The 25,245-nt window shown below is 47.1% G+C and overlaps 1 protein-coding gene across 2 annotated transcripts; it reads left to right on the top strand.

The window, feature by feature from the left end:
- On the top strand, positions 1 to 20,459 carry s100p (S100 calcium binding protein P). Of its 2 annotated transcripts, XM_085990280.1 has the most exons (5): positions 1 to 521; positions 1,499 to 1,609; positions 16,489 to 16,659; positions 17,620 to 17,815; positions 19,970 to 20,459. In XM_085990280.1, exons 2-5 carry the CDS (start codon positions 1,566 to 1,568, stop codon positions 20,255 to 20,257), a joined length of 699 nt encoding a protein of 232 aa, XP_085846406.1. In that variant the 5' UTR covers positions 1 to 521; positions 1,499 to 1,565; the 3' UTR covers positions 20,258 to 20,459. The 2 variants fall into 2 exon arrangements, with proteins under 2 accessions (XP_085846406.1, XP_085846407.1); XM_085990281.1 differs by lacking the exon at positions 1 to 521 and having other exon boundaries at positions 1,215 to 1,609.
- Positions 20,460 to 25,245: the final 4,786 nt, after the last annotated feature.

Below are 25,245 nucleotides of genomic sequence, written 5' to 3'. Positions count from 1 at the left end.
TGCCATTTTCATGTTAATCAGCGCTGCCACTACTACTTCCTCAATCTGTCCACAAACCATGGGTAGTGCAAGTTGGGAGGAGGCTATTACAATACTATTTAAAGTCATCCATAGCTGCAGTCAGGGAAAGCTGGAAGCAGGTCTAGTACTTTCTTTACCCTCACTTTCTTGAGAGTTTTGAGTCTTAACAGCTTCCAGAAATTCATCTCCTCGCAGCTGTGTTTGCGCATAAAATTTCCCTGCCAGTTATATCTGCTGCTCTGTTTAACCACTGATGTTTTCAGCCCTCACCTGCTGCTGCAGACCCAGGATCAGCGTTTGCCGCTCTGAATTTCCTATCCTCCCAAACAGCGAGCTGCCTGTAAGCAGCAAGATTAGTGATGGGAACATGCCTGTTCTATTTAATGGGGCCTGACCACCAAATTTCGATTGGTCCTGCCACCAAAGACGGGCGGAGTGGACACCCCACCAAGTGTCCACCCGATCTGCATTCCACACCAGAATCGATCCCAGTGTCTCAGGTTAGTTTATATGAGGCAATCCAATTTATGTAAATAGCTCTGAAAACCTTTGACTTCAGTCTGATATGTTGGCAGGTGTCGTAAATGTGGACTGTAGAAGACTTTTACCTTACTATAGTTGTTAAACTATAAATAAAATGTGTTTTTATAGGATAGGTATGTACCTGTGAACTTAATCATTGTGATTCAGAAAAATTATACAATTCAGGTATCTATTTTCATGAATGTTACGTTCTTCTATTTGATTGCAGTGCCCCAGTATAAAGATTTTTCCAAAATATACTGCTTAATATTGTAGTTCACTGGATTGTTACTCCTGTTACAAACAGCAAGTGTATTCAATCCCAGTGACATTGCTTACTATCAAAAAGGAGGTGTTAGAGGCAAGGTGCCACACGTGATGTCATTTGTTAATTAGGTTGCCATGTTCATGTCCCTTGTTGGAAAATGTGAGGAAGGAGATTCCTGAACTATTACGGAGCTACATTCATATTGTCACAAATTTTAATTTTAATCCACAAACTCTCAAGAATCCTAGTGAATTCCTGTCTCCAACCCTTTAGCTGTTTTGCCTCTGATCCCCGTTGTAAACCAGAGCTTTAAATCAACAAGGGGAGCTTAAACCACAAGTTTACTTTCCACATCAGCAATCATTTGTTGCATAGAAGCACCTGTGCACCTCAACACGTTGCTATGGCTTCCTCCGTCAGGACCAATCAGAGAACCTGTGCAGGATGGGGCTTTAAATCAGAATGAAACTGCAGTTTTATGGCAGCAAACTGGTGGTTCCTAACGAACATTTTGCATCAAATAATCAAAAACAAATCAACATTACTTGAAAACCATAACCTATTAAAGGAGAAAATTATGATAAATTGCCAATGAGTATTGCCCCTAAGCTACAGGGAGATGGCAAAACACTTGAGTTTTTAAACTAGTCTGTTGTAATGGATTTCAGGGATTTTTCTCTTCAATAGGTCCCTTCGACGCAGTACGATTTCCTCCTCTTCTGTGAGATGTACCAGTGGCGATTCAGTGCCTACGATGTTTTTGTGGTCCAGGCCACAACACAGAGAGCAACAAGGAAGGTAAGATCTAATTACTGTCTTTCCTCCTTTCTGTAATTCAAATGGTAAATCTGTGCGTGCCACAACAGGCATTTGGGGGAGCGGGAACTTAACAAAGTCCAAACTTTCCAAATATTTATGTCAGTAGTGATAGTGAAGTTTTGCCAGTTTAGTGACATCAATTTTCACTTCCAGCAGATTCCACAAATGATATCTTTCTATCTTCAATCAGGTCAGGAGGTTTACAGTTCTAAGATATGTCAGTCAGTACCATTTAAAGCTGGAGGGTAGCACCATTTAGAACCATTATGTCAGGAGCTCTCATTAAAGTATGAAGTCCCAAAAGGTAGAAATAAATTAAACAGTTTAATTTGATCAAATATAACATAAAAAAGATAATTTTTGATTTATTGATTACATCTGTTCTGACTGGAATGTGAGAAACTCTAAATTTGCATCTGGATCTGTTTGCTTTGATTAATTTGGAAAGACAAAGGCCGCAATTTTTTCATTGGAGGCTGGTTGGGTGCGAATCAGGTAGTTTCCGGCTTCCAGTCCCACCCCCAACTGCATCCGGTCCACAGACGTGATTTACGTTGATTGACCTTGTTAAGCCCGCCCTGCGGGTTTGCCGGCCAATTAAGAGGAAGCCGGTCAGATGACATCATCTGATGACCCGTCATCTGCTGGTTTTCTTAAAGGGACCATGCACAATTCTTTTTTTGACAACTGATTTCTCAGTGTTTGACAGCATTGAGGTGCTGCAAACACTGACAATCACTGTACAAAGGTGAACTCTTGTACCCAGGCTCTCTAGTGACTCCCTCCATAGGCTGGAATAGATGGCAGCTGCAGGTGAGGTGACAGAAGCGATCTGTCACTGGTGAGAGAGGTTCTCCCAATGAAGTGGCACTGAACATGGATTTCAAAACTTGTTATCTAAAGAAATGTGTAAATGCATTAAAAATGAATTTCCCAACATTTTCTTACCTCTAAAACTCACCAGTGCACCACTGGATCCTTCACACCACTTCTGCAGCTGTCATCAATCCAGAAACATTACAGCAGACTTGCAACACGCCACACTTACCTGGCATGGTGTTTGAACATTGGGAAGCCCGAGTCAGAAGCGGCAAAATTTAAAAATAGCCTGTCAACTACCTGTTACCAGGCAGGTAATTGGCTTTAATCTTCTTCCTGCCGCTAGGTGTCGGGTCCATGCGCAAATCGGGGACCCGACACTTGGGAAAATTGTTTGGAGGTGGGTTGACGGCGGGATCGGAATCCGCCGTCAATCAAAACAATTTTAACCTTTGACCAACCTTCAAACCCGTCCTCTCAGTGCCGATAAAATCGCGGCCAAAGACTGTAGGCTAGAAATTCTGGCCAGAAAAAGTTTTTTTGTTGATGGGAACTGGTTGAGTGGTCACTAGAAAACCAAGAGATCTGGAACTTGTCGCTTAACTGGTCATTTTGTGGAAGTTTCCTGACTTGGTTGTCCACTGGAGGTGCAATTATTAGATAGCCAAATTCAAGTGAGTGAGTGAGTGTGTGAGTGAATGAGAGAAGAAAAGAGATATAGAGCAGGAAGACACTTGCCCTGATCTTAAGGGAGCCTCTGGTTTCACCCTCTCCCATTCCTCCCATGCTCTGATTCACTGTGATACCCAATGCAGCCTCTCCAAAGGAACTCAATAGCTTGAAATCTAGGCCCCACCTCCAGTTTTGGTTTGTTGGCATGTTCAAGAGCTCATACAATGATCCCCAAATACTCAACCTGCAGACCATTATGTATATGGGTAAATGTACATGCATAGTGCAGCTAGGTTGTGTTAAGAGAATTTGTTGTTTGAATTGTCATTAAGATGTCAGAGTGACAAGAGATTGGCCTAGAAATTCAGTTGGTTGCGCCAGCCGTTAGTGCCTTAAGAGAAGTGAATTTCGGGCGCTATGCGTGTAGCGTCCGGGCGCAGCGCAATCTGCGCCTCGCCCCAAATTAAGTAGACATTTAGCGCCGGCGCAAAGTCTTAGCGCGCGCTCACCTGCGCGCGCAGAAAATGACGTCATATCCTCGTGCAACGCCCTTTGCGCGCCCCGATCCAGAACTTCAGTGGGACCGCCCCATTGTGCGGCCGGCGGCCCGAACGCTTGTTTAGTGGAACGCAACAGAGCTGACGCGGGCCCCGGGGAGCGCAAATTAAAGGGCACTTACCCTGCACTATAAAGGGCAGCCATTTTGCGGCAAACACTCTTGTGCAACGGTTTTCTGGAGAGAGACCAAGGAAGAGAGCTTTCTGGTTTGGGCCAACACTAGCTCAGGTATTTTTGGCTTCAGGCCAGAGCGTTGCAAGTGGCCTCTTGGATATTTGACTGTTTGGCAGCATATTATGGGGGCTGCATGGGGTGCCAACGCTGAGTTTCAGCGTCATGTCCGTAGGGCTCGCAGATGCGGGGTGAGAGGGGCAGCCCTGGCTAGACGCAGAGGGGGCAACAGGCGTCGGCAACATAGGCCTTACCCAGTCAGGGCATACCGCCAGCAGCGCTCCTACCTCAACATGAGTGGCGCGCGATGTGTAAAAAGGCTGAGATTCCGAAAGGAGGTGGTTGCAGAGATCTGCCATCTGCTTCGCAGAGATCTGCGTCCAAAGCTCAGGAGCAGGACGTCTCTGTCGGTGGACGCGAAGGTGACGGTGGCCTTGAACTTCTATGCCACCGGCTCCTTCCAATCCGCTGCTGGGGACATTGCTAACATATCTCAGTTCGCCGTGCATTGCTGCATCCACCAGGTGACCGATGCCCTTTTCAGAAGGAGACGCCAATTCATCTCCTTCCCCATGGCCCTGGAGAGGCAGCATCAGCGTGCACTGGGATTTGCAAGATTCGCGGCCTTCCCCTTGGTGCAGGGCGCCATTGACTGTACGCATGTGGCTTTGCGGGCACCTGTGGAGCATGCCGAGGATTACCACAACCGGAAGGGCTACCATTCCCTCAATGTGCAGCTGGTGTGTGACCACAAGCAGCGCATCCTAGCTGTCAATGCCCGCTTTCCAGGCAGCAGCCACGATGCCTTTATCCTGCGGCAGACAACTGTGCGTGACATGTTCGAGGCACAGCCTCCCCCAAGAGGATGGCTTCTCGGGGACAAAGGCTATCCTTTGTGTACCTGGCTCATGACCCCGCTCCGCGCGCCCAGGACCCCTGCTGGGGAGCAGGGGGCCGAGCTGGCCGACCCTTGCCACGTTGCCGGCGGCGACTGGGCCCAGCAACTGCACTCCCCTCCGATCCTTCCCCCCTCTGGGGGGAAGGCCGCGGACCAACCGCAGCCCTCCTGGGTTGCTGGACGCCACTGGTCCCAGCAGCTCCACTCCCCTCCGACACTTCCTCCAGGCTCTCCTCCAGGGAAGACGTGTCCACTACTTCGGCATCTGCAGCCGGACCGGAGTGCTGCCCTGATGGTCCGCCTTCCTCTTCCTCATCCTCCTCCTCCTCCTCCTCCTCCTCTTCGGAGGGGCTGTCACCGGCAGCTTCAGGGAGCTCCTCGTCACCAGCTGAAAGCAGGAAGGCACAAGAGTAGCTTTAGAGTGAGGAGAGGGCGTCAGCGAGGGAGGCATGACTGGTGGCATGCAGCGCATTGGTCGGACAGTGGCAAAGGAGGTAGATTGGATGCGCAAGTGCGACGAGAGAGGTCCAAAAGGTGATGTCCTTACCATTGTGGCCCAGAAGAGGGTCGGCATCTCCACAGGCGACGGGCCCAATCACCCGGGCTCCCATGAGGCGACTCACGCGCTCCTCCAGGGGAGTGAGCTCCTGGATCTGGGGGCGGCCTCCCCCGGTCTCCTCCTGGTGCCTTCGGTTGTTTGCAAGTTTTGCCTGCAAGAGAAAGGACGGCCTGTAATTACGGTGTGTAGCCCTGATGTGGTGTGCACTGCCTCCCATGGTGGAATAGCTTGGCCAGTGTGTAGCCCTGATGCGGTGTGCACTGCCTCCCATGGTGGAATAGCTTGGCCAGTGTGTAGCCCTGATGTGGTGTGCACTGCCTCCCATGGTGGAATAGCTTGGCCAGTGTGTAGCCCTGATGTGGTGTGCACTGCCTCCCATGGTGTAAAGTGCAGAATGTGCAATTGATGTTCATGACTGTCCCATAGCTGCTGGCTGAGGGCTGGCCATTAGGGCTTTCAGGTCCCTTTGCCCATTATGTCAGGTGTACATGCAAGGATGAGGAGGAGACTGGAAAGGGTACTCACCCTGACAATCCTGGTCAGGTCATTAAACTTCTTCCGGCATTGGACATTGTCCCTGGGGGCATCGCCGGTGGCCGACACCCTGCGGGCGACCTCCCTCCAGGCTTTCCTATAGACGCTGGTGGGAGGCTTCCTGCCAGTGTCCGGGAACAAGATGTGCTGTCTCTTCTCCAAGGCCGTCACCATCACCTTCAAGTCATGGGCTGAGAAGCGCAGGGCACGCTCACGGGCCTTCTGTACCGTTGCCATGGCTCCTTCTGCTCACCAGCAGTGTTCAGGCCTAGCTGGAAGGCTGCAGTGTGCAGGCCGTTGCAGCAGACCAAGTCGACCCTTCCCCCTTTAAGAGCTGGCCGGCGCCACGGTGTCTGCTGTCAATCAAGAAATGACCGCACCTGCGCTGCGCCCGGCCGGCCTCGGCGCTATCCCTCAGCACCGCCGGCTTAGCGCCTAAAGATAGTTGTGCATCGCCAGTTTTAGCGCTCCAGCAACCTCTTAGGGCGAAGCTACTGAATATCGGCGAAGTGCCCTCGACTTTGCGCCGGGCGCAAACTTTAGCGCCCGCCCGACTTTACCGCCCCAAAACTGGCTATACTGAATTTCTAGGCCAATGTGTTGTCAATGTGAGAAGACTTGCCAGCATGAATTTATCCCCTGTTGCAGTATTGCTATGTATTATAAGCATTCAAAGAGTTGTAAGATTGTATGAGTGCTTTTTTAACACCTATTTAAACAGCAGATGGAGCTTTGGTTTAACATCTGTGCCATTAAATTTGGCGCCATAGCACCTGGTTTTTCGACGCTACGGTTGCCAATTCAGGACTAAAATGGTGTCCGCGGCGCGCACACATACTTCTGGTGTGGGCCGCGCCGGACACCATTTTTGAGTAGGTCGTTAGTGTGGGTGCTGGGAGCGTGTGCCAGAAGTATGCAGAATGTACAAATCGTGATGTCAATCAGCATGCAACGCTGATTGATGCCAGCGCTGCCATTTTCGACCACAACGCTACAGCTAATGCCCTCTCTTAAAGGGGGTCATCAATTGCTTTCAGGTTAGTTGCTGATTGATTCCTACTGGCTCTTGGTGAGTTTGTAGAAGTGTTTGGTGGTTTGTAATGTAATCTTATTTGAAGTTGCTGAAGTGTCCAGGGAGTGGTGTGGCAGGTTACTTTAAGGCTTCTGCTCAAACCAGTTGCTCCCAGACACGAGTGCTGTAGTTTGTGTCCCCCTTGACCTGCAGCATGACAGGGAGAATGAGCACAGGTGACACAGAGGAGGACAAGCTACTTTGAAGAGGTTGGAGGATGAGGAGGAGGGCTCTCAGTGGGAGGCAATATCCACCCAGGGTCTTCAAGGAGCAATTCTGCAACCTCAACCTCAGCGAGGACCAGTATATGCAAAGTTTCCACTTCACTAATGAGGTGCTCACTGAATTCTGCCACCTGTTGCAGGCAAAACTGCAGCCTAAGAGCCGGGTGAGGATGGCATTGCCACTGGCTGTCAAGGTGAGCATGGCCATGAATTTTTATGTGGCGAGCTCCTTCCAGGTTGGAGCAGGCGATGTTTGCAACATCTTCCAGTTTGCTGTGCACTGTTACAATGTGTTTGGGTGATGTGCCTGTAATGGTGGAATAGCTAGCAGTGTGTTCAAGCTGTGAGATGTAGGTGTGAGGCTTGCAGCAGTGCTAAGTGTGTGAGGGTGAGGTGAAGTTATGAATGTGAGGTAAGAGTCCTGATTGATAGAGATTGTTGGTAGGTGAGTGAAGGGGAGGTGACAAATTGAGCAGTGTTGGAGGCTAGTGGTTCAGTGTAAGAATATGGCATTTGAAGATGAATTCACTGACCTTGACCGCTTGTGTGAGGTCATTATACTTCTTGCGGCACTGCATGCAGATCCTCAGGGCTACACTGCTGGCATTGACCATGATGGCTATCTGCTCCCATTGCCTTCTCCGACTTTGTCTGGAAGTCCTCCTGGCACCCTGTGGAAACAGGACCCCTGTCCTCCTGTCCACCTTCTGCACCAAGGACTCCAGTGCTACATCAGAGAACATTGGAGCACGCTCTCTGCTATGTTGCCCATTACTCAGTGTTGTTCCTGCTCAGACTCTGGGCTGGATTTTGTCAATGGGGGTGCGTTGGAGGCAGGACTGCTGATTTTCGGGTTTCAGTCCCGCCCCCATGATGTCTGGCCAACCCACACTATTTTCCCTTGATTGACCTTGTTAAGCCCGCCCTGTGGGCTTACCAGCCAATTAAGGGAAAGCTGGTGACAGAGGACGTCAGCGTATGATGTTTCATCTGTCGAACATTTTTTGACAGATGAATTGTCAGCATTTGACAGCTTTGAGAAGCTGTCAAACACTGACAATCTCTGTTCTAAGATAAGCCCTTACACAGAAAGCTCACCAAAACCTCTCTCCTCAGCAGAAAGCAGATGGCTGCTGCATTTGAGAATGCAGCAGCCATTCTGTCATCTTTGCCGTTCAGATGAGGCACCTCCGGATCCCCAAGGGTTGAAGCCTGCAGGAAGAAGCAAAGGTAAGGAAACTTTTTCCAACACTTTACACTCACCTCTCATACTTACCTCTCCACACCTGTACCCATCAGGCAGCTCTACAGCGGACTTTTCGATCCCTCCCGCTGACCCTGATGAGGTTCGCAGCCATCGGGAAGCCCACACTTGCGGGGTAAAACAGGCAGTTCATTGGCTATAATCCCCTTCCCGCCTCAAGTGGACGGGTCCCTGCGCGAGTCGGGGACCCGCCTCCCGGGAAGATGGCACGGAGGCGGATTGGGAGCGGGGTCGGTACCCGCTCCCAGTTTCTGCCATTTTCCCGGCAGTCTCACCTCCATACCCGCCTCCCCAGGGCTGGGAAAATTCTGTCCTCTGTTTCCCAGCCAGTTGAATCACCTGCTGTAGCCAGAATGCACCTCCCCTTTAAAAGGTGCAGGCTGGCTTTAAATAGTGCAGGCTAGCTTTAAGTGGTGAAATCCCCACACCCGTTTTTGGGGTCTTTTGAATTTTTCACCCCTGATCTGAAAGATGGCACCTCTGACACTGCAGCACTGCAGTCCTACACAGAAGTGTCCACCTAGGTAATGTGCTCAAGACCATATTACAGTTTGAACCACAAACTTCTGATTCAGAGACAGAAGTGTTACCAATGAGCCAAACTCACAGATTGATGCTTTAATTCTATAAAAAGCTGTAGGAGGAAAACAAAATTCCTGACAGTTATGTGCGAGCTCCCATGTTGTGTGAGATGGAACTCAGCAATTAAATATTTATGTAATTGGCAAATTGTAGGTGAGAACAACAATGGAGGAAAGTTGTCAGGATCTCCCGCACAGTACAGTTTCCACCAGAGTCATAAGCAGACAGGAATTTCTAGCATTATCATGTTGTACCAAGCACACCAGTACTAACACTAATTTTCCAATCGGTAGTAACATGAAAAGATATCACTCCTGGTTTTGCAAATTCTCTTGTTCCCCTCTTCTGCGAGAGTTGCCCTTGATGATGTGCAGCTGAGCTTATCACAGGGGCTTGCTGACTGCCATTGAGGCTGCTGGCATTTGTGACGTATTTCTCATCTTTTCTTTCAGATGCGGTGTGGGTGAATTTCCTTGGGTCTCTCGCGCACTGCTGCGGCAACCTCGGTGGAAGTCTGCTGGAAACGGGGTTTCTGTGACAGAGTGGGAGAAGAGCTGAGGAAATTTAACCCCAGTTTTGGAAAAGGCAGAAAACAATTGGTCTTAGTTCAGCCTTTATCCTGAGAAAAAAAATGCCCAGCCGTACACTTTTGTCCATTGAGGGACATGAATCTACAAAGGAAAACAGAGTGGCGGTGGGGCGGGGGGGGGGGGGTTTATCCTTCATGATGCAGGCACTGGGCACTTTTGAATTCGTTTTAACTGGTTTTAAAGGGGAAAAAATGTGCTTGGCTTTCTCTGCTGAATCAGCCACCACAACAGAACAGATATTTTCCCTGGCAAAACCTTCAATTAGCAGAAAATAATGCACACAATCAGAATCTGCTGGAATCATTGCCAATTTCTAACATAACTGCGAAAGGTTACTCACTTGACCTCTGCAATTGACTTTTTTTCCACTTTCCATATACAATAAACAAATGAAAATGGCATCCACTGCAGACATATGGCAGAAATCGCATCACTTAAGAAATAAATTAATAGCATCTAAAAGTGTTGCCAGGCACACAAGCCAGAACGCCCATCGAGGCTATTAATATGTCAGCAACGTTTCCAAAGTAACTAAAAGACATGAAGACTATGGAAGCAAAGCAATGGCTTGATATGCTCCATTTAGCAAAATATTGCTTTTAATAATAAAAAAACAGAACTGCAGTGTGACGCACCATGTGCCAAAGGAGTAAATTTCAAAGGGAGCAGAAGAGGTTGTGACCACAATGTTTCACACTTTTAACACTCAGTATTATATGCAGGAGTTGCTGGTTTAGTTCTCTGATTATTTGTAGCAGAATGAAAAAGTGATATTGGAAACATAATATTATATTTCAGAGGTTTTTATGTACCCTATTCTGTCCTGCAGTTAATAGTGTGACCAAGTATAAATTTTGCACATAGCAGAAAGTTTTAGTGCTGGTGAATGATCCAACTGATTCCTGATTAGACTGGATCTCACCCTCCCCAAAATAATTAACTAAAATAGCTCTGGTTAACCTTTTCTGCCTGAATAAACCCAGGATAAAATATATACATGGTAAATGAAATTTAATGTAGACAAATCTAAAGTGCTGCACACAGAAAGGAAGAATGGATGACACACATACTCCATGAATTGTGATGAAATAGCTAAGGATAAAACTGAAAGAGACCATGGGGTCTTAGGTAGACTCGGTGCTAAGCACGTCCAACTAGTACACAGCAGCAGCCAGCAATGCTAACAGGATGTTGAACTACATCGCCAAAACAGCAGTATCTAGATCAGAGGAGGTAATGATGAAAGTGTATAGTGCTCTGGTCAGACCTCACCTTGACTACTGTGTCCGGTTCTGGTCACCAAGAAACAAGGGAGACATTCAAGTACTGGAGGCAGTGCAAGAGAAGTTCGATGAGGTTGATTCCCAGTGTCAGGGATCTGACATATGGGGAAAGACTGGATAAACAATTTGGTCTTTTCAGCTTGTAAAGGGGGTGCCTGAGAGGTGGTCTTATTATATAAATACTAGCTGGGGGTGCCCGGCGGTGCCGAGGCTTTTTTGAGGGCATGTTGTTGTTGGAAGAGAGAGAGAGAGCGAGAGACTGGGGGGAAGAGAGAGAGCGAGAGACTGGGGGGAAGAGAGAGAGCGAGAGACTGGGGGGAAGAGAGAGAGCGAGAGACTGGGGGGAAGAGAGAGAGCGACGGGGGGGAAGGGGAAGGGGAGGAAGGGGGAGGAAGGGGAGGGGAAGAGGGCGGGGGAGGGAAGGGGGGGAAGCCCGGCGTTGCCAAGGCTTTTTTGTAAAACGGCAGTTTACAGGGCCGCGCGGTTTACGGCCGGCCGCTGCTGTTCCCCCGCTCTGTGTCTCAGGCCGAGCGGTTGTGAGGCCCGGCCCGAGTGACCCCAACTCACCTCCCGCTCTGGTGGGCCGGGAGCGGGATACTTTGCCGGAGCCGCACTGTTGGGGGTTTGTTGTGCTGGTGCTGTCGCTGTCGGTATTAAAAAAATGGCGCCGACATTTCGGGATGCTGCAGGATTAGGCATGCCCACACATGGAATGAAACGCCCCCCATGATGCAAGAGAGAGAGAGCCTGGGGGGAGACGAGAGAGAGAGAGAGGGAAGGAGAGAGAGAGGGAAGGAGAGAGAGAGAGACAGAGAGAGGGAAGGAGAGAGAGAGACAGAGAGAGGGAAGGAGAGAGAGACAGAGAGAGAGAGGGAAGGAGAGAGAGAGAGAGGGAAGGAGAGAGAGACAGACAGAGAGGGAAGGAGAGAGAGAGACGGGGAGAGAGAAAGAGTAGAGAGACTGGGGGGAGAGGGGGAGAGAGAGAGACGGGGAGATAGAGAGAGAGAGAGAGACTGGGGAGATAGAGAGAGAGACTGAGGGGGGAGAGAGAGAGTAGAGAGACTGGGGGGAGAGAGAGAGGAGAGAGACTGGGGAGAGAGAGAGACGGGGAGAGAGAGGAGAGAGATGGGAGGGAGAGAGAGAGAGAGACTGGGGGAAGAGATAGAGAGACTGGGAGACCGAGAGAGAGAGACTGGGAGACAGAGAGAGAGATAAAGAGACGGGGAGAGAGAGAGATTGGGGGGAGAGAGAGGGAGAGGGTTAGAAATTCGGTATCGCCCCGTTTGGAGAGGGAAGGAGAGAGAGACAGAGAGAGAGAGGGAAGGGGAGAGAGAGAGGAAAGGAGAGAGAGAGACAGAGAGAGGGAAGGAGAGAGAGACAGAGAGAGGGAAGGAGAGAGAGACAGAGAGAGAGGGAAGGAGAGAGTGAGACAGAGAGAGAGGGAAGGAGAGAGAGAGAGAGAGAGAGAGAGAGGGAAGGAGAGAGAGAGACAGACAGAGACAGAGAGGTAAGGAGAGATAGAGACTGGGGGGAGAGAGAGAGACGGGGAGAGAGAAAGAGTAGAGAGACTGGGGGAGAGAGGGAGAGAGAGAGAGAGAGACGGGGAGATAGAGAGAGAGAGACTGAGGGGGGAGAGAGAGAGCGACTGAGGGGGAGAGAGAGAGACTGGGGGAGAGAGACAGGGGAGAGAGAGTGGAGAGACTGGGGGGAGAGAGGGGAGAGAGAGACTGGGGGAGAGAGAGAGAGATGGGGAGAGAGAGAGAGAGAGGGAGAGACTGGGGGAGAGAGAGGGAGAGACTGGGAGAGAGAGAGAGAGAGAGACTGGGGAGATAGAGAGAGAGACTGAGGGGGAGAGAGAGCGACTGGGGAGAGAGAGAAAGAATGGGGAGATAGAGAGAGAGGGAGAGAGAGAGAGAGAGACGGGGAGATAGAGAGAGAGACTGAGGGGGGAGAGAGAGAGCGACTGAGGGGGAGAGAGAGAGACTGGGGGAGAGAGACAGGGGAGAGAGAGTGGAGAGACTGGGGGGAGAGAGGGGAGAGAGAGACTGGGGGAGAGAGAGAGAGAGAGAGAGAGATGGGGAGAGAGAGAGAGAGAGGGAGAGACTGGGGGAGAGAGAGGGAGAGACTGGGAGAGAGAGAGAGAGAGAGAGACTGGGGAGATAGAGAGAGAGACTGAGGGGGAGAGAGAGCGACTGGGGAGAGAGAGAAAGAATGGGGAGATAGAGAGAGAGAGAGAGAGAGAGACTGAGGGGGAGAGAGAGAGAGAGACTGAGGGGGAGAGAGAGAGCAACTGGGGAGAGAGAGAAAGAATGGGGAGATAGAGAGAGAGAGAAAGAGAGACTGAGGGGGAGAGAGAGAGCGACTGGGGAGAGAGAGAAAGAATGGGGAGATAGAGAGAGAGAGAGAGAGAGACTGAGGGGGAGAGAGAGAGAGAGACTGGGGAGATAGAGAGAGAGAGAGACTGACACCTACAAAATGTTTGAAAATGTACCTTTTTGCTATGTAAGCTTTGGCAATATGGTTCTCTGTAAATTTTCATGCCAATAAAGCATTTGAATTTGAATTTGAATTTGAAATTTGAATTTGAAATTTGACTGAGGGGGAGAGAGAGAGCGACTGGGGAGAGAGAGAAAGAATGGGGAGAGAGAGAGAGACTGAGGGGGAGAGAGAGAGAGACTGGGGAGATGGAGAGAGACTGGGGGAGAGAGACAGGGCGAGAGAGAGAGACTGGGGGAGAGAGAGAGATGGGGAAGGGAGAGAGAGACTGGGGAGAGAGAGAGACTGGGGAGAGAGAGAGAGAGAGCGAGAGCGAGCGAGAGAGAGACTGGGGGGGAGAGAGAGACATTGAGGGGAGAGAGAGAGAGAGATGGGGAGAGAGAGAGAGAGAGAGAGAGAGAGAGACTGGCGGGAGAGAGAGACGGGGAGAGAGAGAGAGACTGAGGGGAGAGAGAGACTGGGGGAGAGAGAGACTGGAGGAGAGAGAGAGAGACGGGGGGAGAGAGAGAGACTGGGGGGTAGAGAGAGAGAGAAACTGCGGGGAGAGAGAGAGCGACTGACGGGGGAGAGAGAGAGACGGGGAGAGAGAGAGGCGGGGAGAGAGAGAGAGATGGGGAGAGAGAGAGAGAGAGAGACTGGGGAGATAGAGAGAGAGAGACCTGAGGGGGGAGAGAGAGAGCGACTCAGGGGGAGAGAAAGAGACTGGGGGAGAGAGAGAGAGACGGGAGAGAGAGAGAGAGAGTAGAGAGACTGGGGGGAGAGAGAGGAGAGAGACTGGGGGGAGAGAGAGAGACGGGGAGAGAGAGGAGAGAGACTGGGGAGAGACACGGGGGGAGAGAGAGAGAGAGACTGGGGGAGAGAGAGAGACGGGGGAAGGGAGAGAGAGACTGGGGAGAGAGAGAGATAGAGAGACTGGGAGACAGAGAGAGAGAGATAGAGACGGGGAGCGAGAGAGAGATTGGGGGGAGAGAGAGAGACTGGAGGAGGGAGAGACTGGAGGAGAGAGAGAGACGGAGGGAGAGAGACTGGGAGAGAGAGACTGGAGGAGGGAGAGTCTGGAGGAGAGAGAGAGACTGGGAGACTGGGGGAGAGAGAGAGACTGGGAGATAGAGAGAGAGAGAGAGAGACTGAGGGGGAGAGAGAGATGGGGAGAGAGAGAGAAACTGGGGGAGAGAGAAACTGGGGGAGAGAGAGAGAGAGAGAGAGAGACTGGGAGACAGAGAGAGAGATAAAGAGACGGAGAGAGAGAGGAAGACGCCCGGCCCAAGTCACCCCAGCTGAATAGGCTGGGCACAGTGAAAGCATTGATTTCATTATGACAGCACAAAAACTGCTCTGACATCATAGCAGCTCTTCGACATCATAGTCACTCAATGCTAATGAGCGGATAATGAGCGGAATTTTGAACGTTTTTTGGATACCGTGGGCACGATTTTTGTCTGACGGAAAAGTAAGTATGCCTATGACCGGTCCGGAATCGTAAGCTTTCTTCTGATGTAACACGCGTGTAGGTACGCTCTATAACTTTTGAATGTATAGAGAACGGACAGACAGACAGACAGACAGAAGAGGTCTTTTATAGATATAGATATTAGATTGTTAAAGTTATAGAAAAAGTTAACCCAGAATATTACTTTAAATTGGACCATGGGAGTAGAACAAGGGGTCGCAGGTTCAAACTAGTAAAAGGTCATTTTTGGACTGATATCAGGAAATTCTTCATACAAAGAGTGACCAATGCCAGACAGAGTAGTAGAGGAAAAAAAACCCTGGAATCATTTAAGAAAAACTGATGCTACAAATGGGAAGTGTTAACATTTCTCTGTATGGATGAATTTGGATGAGCCAAATGGCCTTCCTCATCTAATTATCTTGTGAATGGATGAGGGTTTTGGCAGCAGAAGGGGAGAGATAGAAGCAGAAATAGCTGATGTTACAGAGATGAGGAGGAAGACTGTGGTAGCAAACAGATGTAGGGAAGGAAGCTCAACTTGGGGCCAGGCAATACAGCAGGGTTTCACACCAATGGGCTAAGCCTGAGTTAGCAACTAGAAAGGTGGATGGAGTCAAACCAAAGGCATGTATGTACTGATATAATCTGAAGATGATGGTTGAAAAATATTCTTTAATATTAAGCTGAAAATATTATTTTCTGATTTACCATCAATTTTCCATTTGTATCTGTTTATATTGGCAGAGTTGTAAATATTTGCAGACATACAACCTATCAGATAATGCTCAACATCACATCTTCAACTTACATTAGCATTCCAGCCATAAAACATTACTCAAAGATCCTGCAGAAATATGGGGAAGGACAGTAGGGCCAAATATCTGTGCCCCTTTCAGTCCGCAGGAGAGCAGTGTAAGTGCCACGCATTAGAACAGGACCTGGTTTCACCAGGTACCAGCCCTCCCCAGCAGTTTCCATGGGGAGTGTTTGGGGTGGAGTCTCCACCTATCACATACAAGGACCATGGCATATGAGGAGGCACAGCTAGGGAGAGGACTGTCATTTTCCTCATTCCCAGCCTGGTAAAAGAGCAATCGACTGATGCATTGAGTGAGAGCGGGCATTCCAGCCTGCCGTTCTGCAAAATTGGGACTCGTCTGGGAGTCCATCTGGCCTGGACCCCACAAAGAGTTTTGCCCTTATTTTGTGGCCCCTTTATAAAGAAGGCTATTTGGCACATTTCGGACAACAATCCGGGGGCGTGGGCAGCACCCCTCCCTCCCACCGGACCTGGCACCCACCACTGCATTTTGCAGTCTTCTCCCTCTGACAGGAGTCTGCGATGTGCCTTACTGGCACGAGAACCCACCTGAATTATTTAAATTAGGTGACCTCCACTTGACCCTGCATGCTTTGGTGAGGTCACCAGCTGGTAAATCCTGGCACTTGCGTCGGGATTGATGACCTGTGGATTTTGGGGGTCACTGCATATTTGATCTCCTATGTTTCACTAATTTGTTAATTTTAAACCTGCTTTTTCAATTGTGAGCCAATACTCTTGATCTGCCATCTTATACCTGTGACTCAACAGGTAATAACATGAGTGTACAGAAACCTTCACTGGCCCCAAGGTTTTACTCAAGGAATAGATAAGCAGTACTAATACATTTGTTTGCATTTCAGAAGCTTTTATAAAAAAATAAGAGCGTATGACGTTCTGGACAAACGGAAAACAGCCACTGCCCTGAAAGCAGGAGAGGACAGGGCCATATTTCTGGGTCTGGGAATGCTGGTGTGTTCGATATTGATTGCCTTCTTTTTGGGAATAAAAATGGTCCAATCCCACAAGGAGAGGTACTAGAGAAATAGCGATTTGTTTTTTGATAGATCTATATATTAATTTATAATGTTAGAACTACTAAACATAGTTCTCCAATCTCTGAACCAATTAGCAAAATTATTATATATTTTTTAATTATTAGATAACTAAATCATAAAGTTGGATTGGGTCAAAAATAGTTTTTATTTCCTCCAAATATATAAAATGTTTTCCATTACAAATGCTAAAGTGAAGATCAAACACACAGTACACTTTGTTACTATGCATAGTCTAGGCATAAAATACTTCAAAAAATCCTCTGTACAACATGACACATTTCTGAAGTATCATAAAGTGAGGATTATATTTGCAAAATTATATCTTAAATCCCATGTTAAGCTCAATTCTAGGCTAAAAAGAACAAGAGCAATCTGGCCCACAGATATCTCTAGATGTTCTATTAATGGAGGCCCCTGGTTCACCCACAAGGTGACAAAATTGAAGGGCTTGCTGGTTGCTCCCACACTCCTGCCAGACTGATTTCTGATCCAGGAAACTGGTGGCACAAACCTTCTCAGGAAACTTAGGTGTGAACTTCAGTTAAAACTGGGTTTCAAATTTGGGTCTTCGAGTTCAGTGTCTAATTATTGGCATTTACAAAATATGTAATGACATTTAGTTCTAAAAAACATTGAAAATTCCAACTATGAATATTTAGTTGCTTATGAACTAATAAATCTAAGAATCTATCTAGTCAATGTTTATTTTCACACTTTTACAGTTTGCCTTGATAGAGTCTTAGGAATTAATGGTGTTAGATGTCAGTTACAAAACTGAAATTCATATTGTGAAAGTGATGGAATGGGTTTAGATTTATTTACATAAAGTATTATTGGAACAATAATGCAGCTCTTAAATCTGTATTTTGCTTACAATCAATTAACTAAAGAAACAAAGTCAGTACTCTGATATCCAGTTTCCTTTGTGTTACTCAGTGTTTGGACAGAGGAGTCAAAATGCACTGTCCTTGAAGCAAGAATTACAAACTGCAAGAACTGCACATACAACTGTGTGTCAGATTGTAGGACACCATCACGGTATCCTTGCATACAGGTATATGTTAATCTATCCTCTTCAGGGATGAGGGTTCTGCTACACCACACAGAAGAAACTGCACGCTTCAATTCTGAGGTAGGAAACAATACTACAGGATCTCATTATCTTGCTGGTTAACAAACTAACAAAGTTGGGGGCGGGAGATGGGGGGCAGGGAAGAGATCTGGGCCTGGAAATTACGTGACGATCAAATCATGGCAATATCTCATGTTGTGATGTGTGTAGATAGCTTACAAATGATTAAAAATATGCAATTTTTCAACTTCATGCTTCCAGCACATATCAGAAAGTTTCCTGCCATTAATTTTAATGCTTGTAAAAACATGCACAGCATGCACCTGAATTTCTAATATATATATATATATATACTTCCAGTGGGCAAGACACAGGAACACAAGGTTAGAAAATCACCCCAATATTGTATATGGGAAAAAAAGTAAAAATGTAGCTTAATGTTTGGATCCATGCATGTTTTCTAGTTAATTTAAGTTCCTGAAACATAACAGAATGAATTAGGGATACAACAATTATTTTTAACACACTATTGGTAATCTTAGGATACATTTTGCCAACAGAAAATAAGGAGACCATTTTTTGTCTGCTGTCCACCCCTTTCCCTAAAGCCTTATTTATATGTGTAATTTGGAGACCTATGCCTATTGTAGGACCCCAATACAATTTTTGTGAAGCAGTGGGCTGGCCATGTGCCGCGCGCACCCGTCCATTGGTGCCTGGCGTGGAGCGCCTTTACCAGTGGTCCTTAATGGGACCACTGCAGTCAATCCAAAAACAGACAAAATGGGCTGGATTTTATTGGGGAAGGTGGGTTGGGGGGAGGGGGTGGCATGGGGCGTGGGCGGGTTGGAGGCTGGTTCAGGTCAGGATTCTGATTTTTTAATCAATTTAACTACCCCCCACGCTCCTAACCCACCCTTTTTTTAGGTTAAAATTCCCTCCAATGTTTTACTTTCATTCTTGTTGGACCAGGAGGAGCAGGAGAAAATCAGGCAGGGTGTATAATGGGCAGCTGATCTACAACTGCCAGTTTTCCACCCACATCCAAAGTGAAAATTACCCCCAGGGGTACTGTATGCTCTTAGATCCAATATAGTCCTGCTGATTATGATGTATTCCCTCATAATCTTCATAAAATGTATCTTCACTCCACCACCTAATGGTGACCTTTTTGCCAGCCTGAATTTGGTGTTATTATAGGTTCAGTGCTATGCTCCGCTAGTTAAGGCACTTGAGTAATTTGTGGAATAGCTTGGATTATTTTTAACAGTAACACCATTATGATGCCATAGTCATTCAAGAATATTATCCAGAGATAGGTGGATAGAGAACTCAAATCTTAAAAATGAAAGACAATACATTGTTTTGGTAGGAATTGTACTAGGAATACAAACAAAGCATGCTTGACAAAAAGGCTATTTTTGGTGTCCAAAGAACTGTAAATGCAATTGTCAAATCTTATAAATTCTTACACCGCCCATTTCTCACCTGAAAATTGTGTGGCCAGCAGTTGAAAATTGGGGAAGAGCACCTGGACGCTGAATAGATGCTGAAGGTCCACCTGATGCAATTTTCAGGTGGACCTGTAAATGGGCAAACAGCACGCTCACATGTTTCTGGCGGGATGCTGTTCAAATATCTAATCTGGGTCCTATGCCATTACAGGACAACAATTGTAATTTTGAAGTACAAATGGGCAGAGCATGTATTAGACAGTAAGAAGCCTAACCTGTGGTGGCCACTCCACAAAAGAGCCCTAAACTTTTTTCTTTTCTTTTTTGTGGGACCAGGAGCCTGGCTCCACAAAATACTGCAGCCCCCAGCCGGCCTGCCCTCGCTCCCCCTCTGGGATTGGATTCCGCCCCTCTCCCCCAGGCTTGAACTGCCAGCTGGCTCAGCATAGGAGCCAGCTAATTTGCTGCCCCATCACAACTGGCAAGCTGCAGCGGAGCGCTCGTTTGGCGCCCATAGCTTGCCAACTACATTCAACTGAGGCCCAAAGCTGAAAATGGTTCGGGCCTCCCAACGCCAGCTTTGGGATGGCGGCGCGGCTGTTCTGCCGACTTCACGCCCATTTTGGAACGTAGGACAACACTGAATTCTTTAGTGGGGAATGATGTTCTAAACTATTTTAACTTAGCTGCTCTGAACCATCATGTTGAGTGTTCTAAACTCACAGGATAAAAATTAATTATCTTTCTTTTTCTTTTTCAGTGTTTCTGTGCTGCAAAGTGTAAAAAGAATCATTCAGAAACTGAAATGCTAATAGCATCCATTACAGAAAACATCACACAATTCCAGTCTATCTCTTTTCCTTGTTACTATGACCCAGAAGGAAGGCAAAAGAGTGTTCTCTTGACAAGGTTTGATGTGTCTAATGCTTTGTTCCATTCATTGCTCTGGCCTTCTTGTATGTTTCTTGGTGGAACTGTAATTGTTGTCATGGTGAAGCTGACACAGTACCTGTCTCTGCTCAGTGAACAGTTACAGATAAGAAAATGAAAAGAATGGAAAAAATAGCAAATTTTCACCAAAGTTCCTTAAGAGTTGACATATATTATGTCAAAATGCTACCGGAAAAAGATTGCATATCTCTGTTACACATTTTCATATAAAGTTTACTAGAATTTCTATGTCTATTAAATGTATCTGCATACAGCGTAAAATGCACTGAGTACCTACAAAATTAAACAGTGACTTAGAAGTGTGTTACTAATGATTGCCACATAGATAATGATAATCACAAATTCTGATTAGTCAAGACAAGAGGTTTTAATGCATGATTAACAGCCACATTCTTAGAATGAGTTCAGCAGATGAAAGCAGTGCCATGCAAACACTTAGATTATTATTGGCATTAACTTTTATCCCACCTGTTTACTCATGATTATAATGGGGATAAAAATTGGGTAGTGCCCCGAAAAAGTTGGCGCCGCCGCAGCGAATTTTCCCAGGTAGCGCCCCGAGAGGGAGGAGAGGTGCTACTGGAAGCTCCCCGCGTCCCTCTTGGGGCACTGCGAGCCAATATCGCAGCATGTCCGGGTGCCCAGCTGGGCCACCAGGGATTGGGAATGCTGGCAAACAAGCCCGGCACTCAAGAGGAGTGCCGGGCTCATGGAGACAACCAGCACCCCACGGGGGGGGCTTCACGGGGCCCGGGGACAGCAACGGGGGCAGGTGCTGGCAGGCGGCCAGCAACCAAAATGGCCGCTCGCCACCTCCCCTATAACTAGCGCCGCCCCGGCCGCAGGTAGGCCCCCTGACCCCGTCGGACATAGCGTCCGGCAGTAAGTCGGGGGGCGCCACCCATATTACAGCTGGGGCGCGAGCGGGGCGCTGTGCACGGTGATGATGTCATCGCCGGGGGTGCAGCACCACACGGCACTAATGGTTAGTGCCACCACTAACCTCCTGCTGAATTTCATGGGAGGAGTTAGCGGCGCCGCGCCCGGGTGCTAGTTGATTTGCACCCCGTTAGCGGGGAGGCGCAAATTAACCAAATTTAGCCCCCATGGTGTTTTCTGCATCTTTTATCTGGGAATAGGGGATCTTTTTACATATTTTTAAATAATGTACCTTCAACTGACTTTTTCTAAGACTATGATGTAAAATATATTTTTATTTGAATAACTGGTTTGGATTAATAGCTGGAGTGACAGGCGTGATATATCTGTAACTCTGCTATCTAGGAAATGGGGTGAGACAGCAGGTGGGAAGGAGCAACAAGATGCAGACCACTCATGCATAATGGCAATCTTGTTTGAATAGCAGGAGTGTTAATTTTTTTTTAAAGAATTGCACTTTTGTTGGAGGTAGAATTATAAAATAGAAATTCTACCTTTAAAAAAAATGGTGGATGGGGTGCCAATCAAGCAGGCTGCTTTGTCCTGGTGGTGTCGAGCATCTTGAGTCTTGTTGCACTCATCCAGACAAGTGGAGAATATTCCAACACACTCCTAATGTGCCTTACAGCTGGTGGAGAAGCTTTGGAGAGTCACGAGGTGAGCTACTTACCACAGAATACCCAGCCTCTGACCTACTCTAGTAGCCACATCATTTATATGGCTGATCTAGTTGAGTTTCTGGTCAATGGTGACCCCCAGGATATTGACCGTGGGGTATGCTGCGATGGTAATGCCATTGAATGTCATGGGGAGGTGATAAGGCTCTCAATTGTTGGAAATGGTCATTGTCTGGTACTTGTGTGTCGCAAATGTTACTTGCCACTTATCAGTCAGGTATGTAGACATGGACTGCTTCATTATCTGAGGAATTGTGAATGGAGCTGAACACTGCAATCATCAATGAATAGTCCCACTTATGATGGAGGGAAGGTGATTGATGAAGCAGCTAAAGATAGTTGGGCCTAGGGCGCTGCCTTGAGGAACTCCTGCAGCGATATCCTGTGGCTAAGATGATTGGTCTCCAACAACCACAACCATGCCTAAAAGTGGCGTGGACTAATTTCTACCCCCATAGGTTTAAGATCATGACCAAAAGAATGAAAAGCGAGGTTAGGAGAATTGTTTTCTTTTACACAAAGAGTTGCTAGGATATGGAATATCCTAGCAGAAACAGGGATGGAAGCAGAATCGCAAATAACTTTTAAAAAAGAAAATGGATAAATACCTGGAAAAAGAAAAAAATTAAAAGGGTATAGAAAAAGGGCAGGAGAATGGATTAAGTGGATGATGTGCTGTAAAACTCTATGGGCTGGAATTTGCTGGAGGAGGGTATCTCATGGTGTACCCAGTTAGTCAGACTTTTTCCTGCACGCTTCAGCGCAAACATTTTTTTGCCCTGTTATTTGCTAGAAGTGCGAGCTGATAACGGCGCAGGGAGGGCAACAGGGCATCTGGGACCTTGGTAAACAATGGGACAAACAGGGTATTATTTCCTTAACCAATGGGAGTTAAGGTTTGAGAAATAAATGGAGGATGGACTGAAAAGGATGAATTAGAGTGGGTGAATTCAATGTCAAATCAGGTACAGAAAGAGAAATAAAGAGGGGAGAATGATTGGATTAAGAGAGAGAGAATAAAAGAGACAGAACGGAAAATCACGAGGAGGTTATGGGTGAGATGCCGTTTTGTGGGGATACACAATTCACACGATATCTCTTCCTCGCCAGAAGTTGTTGGGCGATTTGTGTGCTAATAACGGCGTGCGTCGTTCACACACCATTATTTTTTCAGCAAATTCCAGCCCATTGATACAATGCTCCTGCATTCAAAACTTTCTAAATAACATTTTAGGTCAAATAGCAGTTTCTGAAAACTTGTAATTGGTAATTATATTATTTTGTAGAGCATTGAAACACTATCACTGTCCTTAGAAGAGAACACAGCTGCTTTATATTTGTTTTACTCTGTTAGTTTGCATATCAATTACTAAAGCTTGCTTTTATGTTTTAATTTTAGCAATATTTCTTCAGATATATATACCCTTTCAGATATATATACCCTTTCATTTTAAGCAGCACAATAAGACAGGCTGACTTGTGTGTCAAAGGTCAGGTGACACTGACACCAAAGCAGCTGTCCATTTATTTTAGTTATGCAAAATCTGACATCAGATGAATACCACACAAAGCCTTGTCCTCTAAATTATATTCAAGATTGTTATTTGTCAGCGTAATATCTTTAGAATTGGAGTTGACCTTTAAGTAGGTGTCAGTGTAATTTTGCTGTTGTGAATAAAGGCTAGTTTTCAGCCTCCGTTAATTTATTAGACCTTCAAGTCTTACATCAGCACTCCTGGCTTCCAGCATATCTGACTTTAAAGAAAATCTATAAGTGAATACCCTGAGGGAAGGGAAATACTTTCAATGTAAAGCACTTCCTCTAAAAAGAGCTGTACAGTATAAGGTTTCTTCTTTGTAAGGGGAGAGATTTCCATTTGGTTCGATCCAACATCAGCTTTTTGGAGATCTACTATATTGGGTTCCCTTGGCCAGAAAATACTTGCCTGGAAGAAGTATCCAACTGGTCCATCCAGCTACAGTACTTATAGAGATGAGCAAGGATCAGCTTTTTTCTTGCCCTCAAATGCTGATTTTGGCCCTCAGATGAAATTTGAGTTTGGGAAGTAAAAGTGGCCAGGGATGCTTTCCATTGTTCGATTCAAATATATTTTCTGGGAAATTGTCTAAGCAGCAGTTTGACTTTCTTGTATTCTCAACTAAGGACAAAAGTTTGTCCTTTAAGGACCACTGGTTCGGCAGCTCTAGTTCCGGAAAATGTGGCCGGAGCTCGGATAGTCTTAAGGAAATACATGGAAATGAAAATTGGGAGAGATGTATAATGGGTGGCTAATCCTGTATCGGCCATTTTACACTATTTCCCAAAGTCAAAATTACCCGCAGGGAGTCATGACCAATTGCCAGCTTCAAGTAAAGCGGATTAAAGAATGGGGGATAATCGAGCACACAGATGTAATTCAGTCCCAATTTTAAAATCATGCATTCTATTTTTATGTAAGAGTTTGATCTTATATAATTATTTATAGTTTAATAGCAAAACTTGCAGTAATTTTGGAAACAGAAAAAGAGAGTTGGTTTTACTTTATCGTATTACTAATAAATCTCCTATGTTCACTATGAGTCAGAGGATCCACAGTTTTATAACAATCGGAGTTTTTATGCCATGTCCCTGACTACTTTGAAAGCTGAGAATGGGCGGAAGATGATATGCAAGATGCACCGATGGACGTAGCTGGCTGGTATTTAGCAGTACTGGGTAGGGGGAATTGTCACTCTGGGGGAAGGTGAACTTAAGGGGGGAAAAATTCAGTTGGTTTGCTCCTCCCGTTAGTGCCTTAAGAGGGCGCTAATGGGGCGTAAAGCAATTAGCGCCCGTGCGCGGCGATGTTTGCGCCACTCATGAAATTAACTAGACATTTTGCGGCAGCGCTAAACACGACCGCCACGATCTCCTGCGCCGGCAGGTGGTGATGTCAGTCGAGAGTGCAACGCCCTGGTAGCGCCCCGGACCGGATACTAAGTGGCGCCCCCTGTCTTGCTGCCTGCCGCTAGCAACAACAGGTTGAGGGAAGCATTTTGCAATCGGGAAGGGACTAGGGGAGTGCTATTTAAAGGTGACCGCTTCCTGCCTTTTTTGTCGGCGAAACTTTTGAGTGAGAGAGTGTGACTGCAGGAGATATTCAAAGCTGTGTTGAGGAGTTTTGGGTACTGAGCAGCACTTTGCAGGTTCTTTCTGATTTGATCTTCCTTGCATCGATTTAGAAGAGACTATGGGGGCTGCACTCTGAGCTCTTTCCCTGGGTCTCTCCATTGTTCTTTCCAGCAGATTTGATGTACAGGTCTCTCCAGGCCAAGATTCAAGGCTGCAATGAGCAGGGTGTGGATGGAGAGCAAGATCGACCCTCCCCTTTAAGAACTGGCCGACGCCAGTGTGTCTGTGTTACATTGCTGACTGACATCACATGAGCTTCGCCAGCACCCTGAGGTAGCGCCTCGTTCCTCGGCCTTT

Source organism: Somniosus microcephalus, chromosome 6 (genome assembly GCF_052327205.1).
Source record: "Somniosus microcephalus isolate GS21.2 chromosome 6, FLI_Smic_1.0, whole genome shotgun sequence".
Classification (NCBI taxonomy): Eukaryota; Metazoa; Chordata; class Chondrichthyes; order Squaliformes; family Somniosidae; genus Somniosus; species Somniosus microcephalus.
The sequence above is the reverse complement of the archived record's forward strand: the minus strand, read 5'-3'. Positions and strand labels throughout refer to the sequence as shown.